The sequence below is a fragment of the Nicotiana tabacum genome, chromosome 6 (genome assembly GCF_000715075.1).
Source record: "Nicotiana tabacum cultivar K326 chromosome 6, ASM71507v2, whole genome shotgun sequence".
Taxonomy (NCBI): Eukaryota; Viridiplantae; Streptophyta; class Magnoliopsida; order Solanales; family Solanaceae; genus Nicotiana; species Nicotiana tabacum.
In genome coordinates, this window is record NC_134085.1 from 118,306,170 (window position 1) to 118,313,420 (window position 7,251).

Here is a 7,251-nt window from a genome sequence, read left to right on the forward strand (position 1 = left end):
GAAAATTATGAAGAAGAGGACCAAACACAAATGGCAAAAAGAAGAGATATGGATGCAGAATCTACTACACAAAACTTCATAAATGTTGCTAGACAAGGTGATATCTCACCTAGACAGATGGATAAAGGTAAATCAGCAGGAAGAGGGAAGAAAAAACAACCAAGAGAGAATACTGGGGTGCATATTCTAGGAGTCCAAACAAGGAGAACTCTATCCAAATCAATCAATTGATGATGAATGCTCTAGTGGAGCAGCAAATTACTTTAAAGATGACCAACACTGATGACCACACAGAGTTCATTATTACCATGGTCTATGCTAAATATGATGCAAGAGAAATAATTGAGTTGTGGGACACTTTGTATTCCTTGGATACTAATATGGTTTTACCCTGGCTTGTGGGTGGAGATTTTAATATGATATGGGATGAAGAAGAGAAATTTGGGGGCCTCCCAGTTCATATAAATGAGATTGATGATTTTAGACATTGTATAACCACATGCAACCTTTTTGATCTTGGCTTCAAAGGAAGCATATTTACATGGTGGAATGGGAGAGCTGAGGAAGATTGCATAATCAAAAGGCTAGACAGATGTTTAGGCAACATGGAGCTTCAACAACTTTGGCTAGGCTTGGAGATAAATCACCTATCTAAGATTGGCTCAGACCAAAACCCAATGCATCTCACATATAATCCTAGTACTGGTTAGATCAAAAAAGCATTTAGATTCTTAAATTTCTGGATCAAACATGAGTCATTCTTGGATGTAGTTAAGGAGCATTGGCAGGAAGACTTCCATGCAAGTCCTTTCATACTTTTTAATCACAAGATGAAGAAACTGAAGAAAGATCTTTCTACATAGAGCAAGGACACATTTGGTGATATATTTCAAAGGATAGCCAGCTTGGAGGAAGTGGTGAAGGTACATGAGACACAATTTGAACTGAATCCAACTATACAAAATCGTGAAAGGCTCCAAAGGGTGCAGGCAGATCTTATTCGAGTGTGGGCTTTGGGAGAAGAATTTTGGAAAACAAAGAAGGTATGGCTTGGTTCAAAGATGGAGATAGAAATACTAAATTGTTTCATGCTCATGTTAATGGCAAAAGAAGGAAGCTACAGCTGAAACAAATACAAGACATGAATGGGAATTGGTTGGAAGATCCATCAGCTATTGCATATGAAGCTGTTCTTTTCTTCCAACAGCAGTTTCATGAATCCACAATTCCTACTAACTTTAGGATATTGGATCATGTCCCAGTAATGTTAAATGAAGTGCAGAACTGTGAGCTTACAATGCAGCCAACAATTGAGGAAGTGAAAAAGGCTGTATTTGGTTTGAATAGGGACAGTGTAGGGGACCTGATGGATTCAATGGTAATTTCTTTCATGCTTGTTGGGAAATCATTGGGGGAGACATAGTAGACATGGTGCAGGCTTTTTTTTGTGGGCAGGAACTACCCAAATTTGTGACTCATACAAATTTGTCCTACTACCTAAGAAGAAGGATGTCCAGAACTTCTCGGATTTAAGGCCAATTAGCTTGAGTAATTTCTCTAACAAAATCATATCGAGGGTTATTCATGAGAGGTTAGTGGATATAATTCCTAATATTATATCTGATGAGCAAGTAGGGTTTGTAAAAGGTAGAAGTATTGCTGAGAATGTATTACTCACTCAAGAAATAATCACTGACATTAGATTGAGGACAAAGGCAGACCTTAATGTAGTTCTAAAATTGGACATGATGAAGGCATATGATCGACTCTCCTGGATTTTTCTCACAAAGATCTTGAGGAAGATGGGATTCTCTGAATGGTTTATTGGATTAATTTTTGGGATTGTATCAAACAATTGGTATTCGGTTCTAGTTAATGGCCAACCACATGGTTTTTTCAAGTCAACCAGAGGGGTGAAGCAGGGTGACCTTCTATCACGTACACTGTTTATACTGGCTGCAAAGGCAATGTCAAGGGGTCTAAGTGCTTTACATCATAATCTGTACTTTTGTGGATTCGGAATGCCGAAGTGGAGCCCTAAGATCAACTATCTTGCTTATGCAGATGATGCAATCATTTTCTCATCATCAGATGATACTTCTTTAAGATTGATTATGGAAGTTCTAAATGCTTACGAAGAGCATCTGGACAACTAGTCAACAAGGCAAAATCTACGGTTTATGTTCACCATTCTACAAGCGATGAAGTTGTTAGGAAGATTGAAGGAATAACTGGTATACAGAGAAAGGATTTCCCATTCATCTATCCGGGTTGTCCTATTTTGTACAAAAGGAGAAAAATGGAGTATTATGAAGATTTGATATCAAAAGTGCTGGATAAAAATTCAAGCTTGAAAAGGGAAACTATTATCGATCGGAGGAAGGGCAGTACTAATCAGCAGTGTGTTTCAAACCATGCCAATTCATGTACTTTCTGTAGTAAGTCCACCGGCCTATGTTTTAAACAAACTATATAAGTTATTTGCGAGATTCTACTGGAGCAATTCTATTGATGGTAGAGCTAGACATTGGGCATCTTGGGATGCTTTATGCTTACCTAAACATGAAAGAGGAGTGGGATTTTGATGCATCTTCAGGACTATGCCATCTTTATGGATCTCTTTTATGAGTCAAAAATATTTGAAGAAGATGCATGCAACTGTTGTGCCTTAGAGAGGTGGATCACACGTTTGGAGAAAAATGTTGGAATGCAGAGACTCTACTAAACATATGATTTTCTGGAAACTAAAAATGGGATCTTCCCTATTTTGGTTTGACAATTGGATAGGCTTGGAGACCCTTTACTTTGTAATACCCCCGGAGTTTAGTTGATGAAACAATCCATAGTGTGAATGATGTTGTTGTGGAAGGGCAGTGGGATGAACATAAAATCAGAGAAATATTGCCAGGTGACTTAGCTATGCACATTATGCACACCATATAAGCTCCATCGATGAATGATGAACTGGACAAACCTATCTGGTGTTTGGAAACAAGAGGTAAATTCACGGTTAAGTCAGCTTGGGAATATTTGAGGAGAAGGAAAGATCCAACTATTACATACGACAACATGTGGGTTAAAGGATTGCCTTTTAAGATCTCATTTTTTATGTGGAAACTGTGGAAAGGTAAGCTACCACTTGATGATGAAATTAGAAGGATGGGATACTACCATCTAAATGTTGGTGATGTGTAATGCCAAAGGAAGAGACATTAAGCCATGTTTTCTATCGATCACTCACAGCCTTAAAGATTTGGTCTTACTTCTATTCTCATGCTGGATTGTTTCTTGAGGGTTTAAACCTGCATCAGTCTATTGTGAAATGCTGGACAAAAAAGGTAATTACGAGACTCAAACCAATATTCCAAGCACTGCCAGGTATAATTGTGTGGGAACTATGGAGAATGAGGAACAACAACAAGCATGGTGAGGCAGTGTCAACCAATCGAGTGGTATACCAAGTCTGCAATACTATTCAATCTCTTATTAAACTAAGGAAGTCAGGCATTGATCGAGTACCATTCAGATGGCCTGATATACTTAGAATGATGGAGAACTACACTCTCAAACTGAAGTTCAACAAGGTTTTATGGGAACTCCCTATGACATGTTGGACAAAAATTAACACTGATGGGGCCTCGAGAGATAATCCAGGTAGGAGTTCAATTGGCTTTTGCTTGAGGAATGAGGAAGGAGATCTGGTCTATGCATGTGGAAAAGAAATTCAAGAGGTGACAAACACTCAAGCAGAAACAAGGGCAATTTTGGAGGCCGTGAAACATTGTTTGACTAATGAGATGAATAACATATGGGTAGAAACTGATTCTATGTTGATCAAGAAGGTCATCACAAGGGAGTGGAAACCACCATGGGTTATTGAGGAGGAAGTGAAAGAGATAAAGAAGATGCTAATGCTGTGCAATGGCAGGATAACACATATTTTCAGAGAGGGGAACAAGCTAACTGATCATTTGGCAAACTATGCTCTTGGTCAAAGAGTCATAGAATGCCACTCTTTTAATCATCTGGATACACAAGGCAGAAGACTAGTTAATGGAGACAAAATGCAATGTCCATTTCTGAGAGTAAAGGCTTTGAGGCAGTAGAAGGAGAGGTTAACACAAAGGCAAAGGGGATGATTTCAAATCCTAGGGGAGGAAAGGAAGTCGACAAATGTTATTTTACTAACCTTGGGTTCTTTTTTGCAGGAATCGATATGGTTCTCAAGCCATGTCAATTAATACGACTTCTATGGGTGGTATTAGTAATTTGTGCTCAATCCCTTGAAGGAGGAAATGTGACATGCATAAGCTTGAGAAAAATCAATTATTTGAAATGGCAATCCATTAAAGAAAAACAGAAGGCTAAGAGGAAGAAATCATCAATGCAGCATCATAGTCGAGCACATGAAGTATCCAATAGTGTAGGGAACTCAACAACACACAAAGGAAGAACACATGACATCGAGGTCAAATGTAGCAGAATCACTGATGAACCCAACATCCATAATGCTGCAGAAGTGACCAGTAGGTGGATATCTTCAATATACAACAGGAAACAAAATGCATATGCAGGGAACCAGTCTTTAGGAATACAACAGAACGATACAAAGTGCATCGCATGGTTCTGGCAGCAGGTTGTGTCTGAAAATAATGAAGCTTTATTAAAGTTCATCATAAAGAACTTTTCAAACACATCAACCTACATAAATCCAATGCACTCTCTCGACTGGAAGTGTCTTAAACAAAGGGAGGGGATCGAGGATAAGTACTCGATAGGAGTAAAAAGCTTAGAAGCATGGTTGCACATGCCAAGAACATGGGGCCACAAAGGATTCATGAGACTTCGGACTTTAAATAAAGGAACATTGGGTAGTGTTTTCTGCACACCTAAAGTTTGGGACAAAGCATGGGCCATTACAATTACCCATGGAAGACTAAAAAAAGGAGAACTTCTTGCATTTTCGAGGTGCTGGAAATTTTGCACAGCAAGGAATCATTATGAGCATCTCAAGCTAACGCACGCCTACGCAGAAATCATCTGTAATATGCTTTCTTTAATAGCAAAAAGGCTTGGATGGAGCAACAATGCTATTCAAACAGCTGAACAGTTCTTCAAGAGGGAATCAACATGGCAACCTTCGATGCAGGAAGAATTTGAGACACAATGGGGTAATATGCAGTCAAAAATGGAACAAGACATACACTTTTATGGCAATCAAAGGTTCACACAAATACACAATGAGTTACGCTATTATTGTAAGTGCAGCAACAGGTACAAGATGCAGTTAAAGAAAATCTAGACTGAATACTGGACTTTGGATATATTTTCCATAAATTTAACAAAGTCGAAATACACTCTATCATGGGACGCTCACTATGCACGACTACATTTTAAACACTTGGCTAATGCTAGATCTAATGTAATATCAATGTTGACTTTCAAACTCAATATTGATAATAGGTTTCATGTAACCGTCAAAGTTTATCTATTTCATTATGTTAGACCCCCTGACAATGTATTTTATTTATGATTTTATTAGTTATAAAAATTAACCCTAGGCGATTGCCTAGCGGATCAAAAAAAAAAAGAGCTCCAATGTTCAAAACAATTATGAAATTTATCAAAGCATTTCAGTTTCTTATAAATCTTGCTCTTATTACTTTTTATCGTTTGCTTTATTTACACAACATTGCTATTACTTATCTTGATGAACCGACGATTGTGACATGCAACGAGACAACACAACAAACGGATATAGACTCAGAAGAAGGTGATATACCAGAAGAGGTTGAGGATTTTGAGAACAGACCTAAGTCTAACCTGGACGAAACTGAGGTTGTCAACCTGGGAGATGCAGAAAATGTCAAAGAAATGCGCATCAGTGTTCATCTATCACCATCAGAAAAGAAAGAGTACACGGAATCTCTAAGGGAATATGAGGACATATTCGCCTGGTCTTATGATGACATGACTAGTCTAAGTACATCTATTGTAGCTCACAAACTGCCAACCGATCCGACATGTCCACCAGTAAAATAGAAGCTCATGAAGTTCAAACCTAACATGAGTTTGAAAATCAAGGAAGAAGTCACCAAGCAAGTCAAAGCTAAGGTTCTCAGGGTAGTAGAGTATCCAACATGGTTAGCCAATATTGTGCCAGTGCCGAAGAAGGATGGGAAGGTTAGAGTTTGTGTTGACTACCGGGATCTCAACCGGGCCAATCCGAAAGACGACTTCCCCTTGCCGAACATACACATTCTAATTGACAATTGTGCCAAGCATGAACTGCAGTCGTTCGTTGATTGTTTTGCTGGATATCATCAGATATGGATGGATGAGGAAGACGCGGAGAAAATGGCTTTCATTACACCGTGGGGGATGTATTGTTACAAGATGATGCCGTTTGGGTTAAAGAATGTTGGGGCCACCTACATAAGGGCCATGACTACCATTTTCCATGACATAATATACAAAGAGATCGAGGTGTATGTAGACGATGTCATCATCAAATCCAAGAGAGCCACTGACCACATGGAAGATCTGAGAAAGTTCTTCAACAAACTAAGAAGGTACAACTTGAAGCTGAATCCCGCCAAGTGTGCATTTAGGGTTCCTGCCAGAAAACTACTTGGGTTCATTGTGAGTCGCCGAGGAATAGAACTGGATCCATCAAAGGTTAAAGCCATCCAAGAATTGCCACCACCGAAGAACAAGAAAGAGGTTATGAGTTTCTTGGGAAGACTTAACTACATCAGTCGGTTCATAGCTCTATCCACTGTCATTTGTGAGCCAATCTTTAAGATGTTGAAGAAGGACGCCGCTACCAAATGGCCTGATGATTATCAAAAAGCCTTTGAAAGAATCAAGGAATACTTGTCAATGCTACCAGTTTTGGTCCCTCCCGAGCCGGGTAGACCTCTATTACTCTACCTTGCAGTATTGGATGGAGCTTTCGGTTGTGTTCTGGGGCAGCATGATGAAACGGGAAGAAAGGGTAGGCCATCTATTATCTCAACAAGAAGTCCATCCCGTACGAGGCTCGATATTCTCTATTGGAACGCACCTGTTGTGCTCTGACTTGGGTAGCTCAGAAGTTGAGGCACTATTTCTGTGCCTATACTACTAATCTCATATCAAGAATGGATCCTTTGAAGTACATCTTTCAGAAGCCCATGCCCACTGGCAAGCTAGCCAAGTGGCAAATCCTGCTGAGTGAATTCGACATTGTTTACGTGACTCAGAAGGCAA

The 7,251-nt window shown here is 39.3% G+C and overlaps 1 protein-coding gene across 1 annotated transcript; it reads left to right on the forward strand.

The window, feature by feature from the left end:
- Window positions 1-269: 269 nt before the first annotated feature.
- LOC142182015 (uncharacterized) lies at window positions 270-863 on the forward strand. Its single transcript, XM_075255796.1, has 2 exons — window positions 270-705; window positions 772-863. The coding sequence occupies exons 1-2, from the start codon at window positions 270-272 to the stop codon at window positions 861-863; spliced, it is 528 nt and encodes a 175-aa protein (XP_075111897.1).
- The last annotated feature ends 6,388 nt before the right edge of the window (window positions 864-7,251 follow it).

Coding starts and splice junctions, on each gene's coding strand:
- LOC142182015 (XM_075255796.1), top strand. CDS start 270: ATGACCAACACTGATGACCACACAGAGTTCATTATTACCATGGTCTAT. Junction 706..771: donor CACATATAATCCTAGTACTG/GTTAGATCAAAA, acceptor TCTTGGATGTAG/TTAAGGAGCATTGGCAGGAA.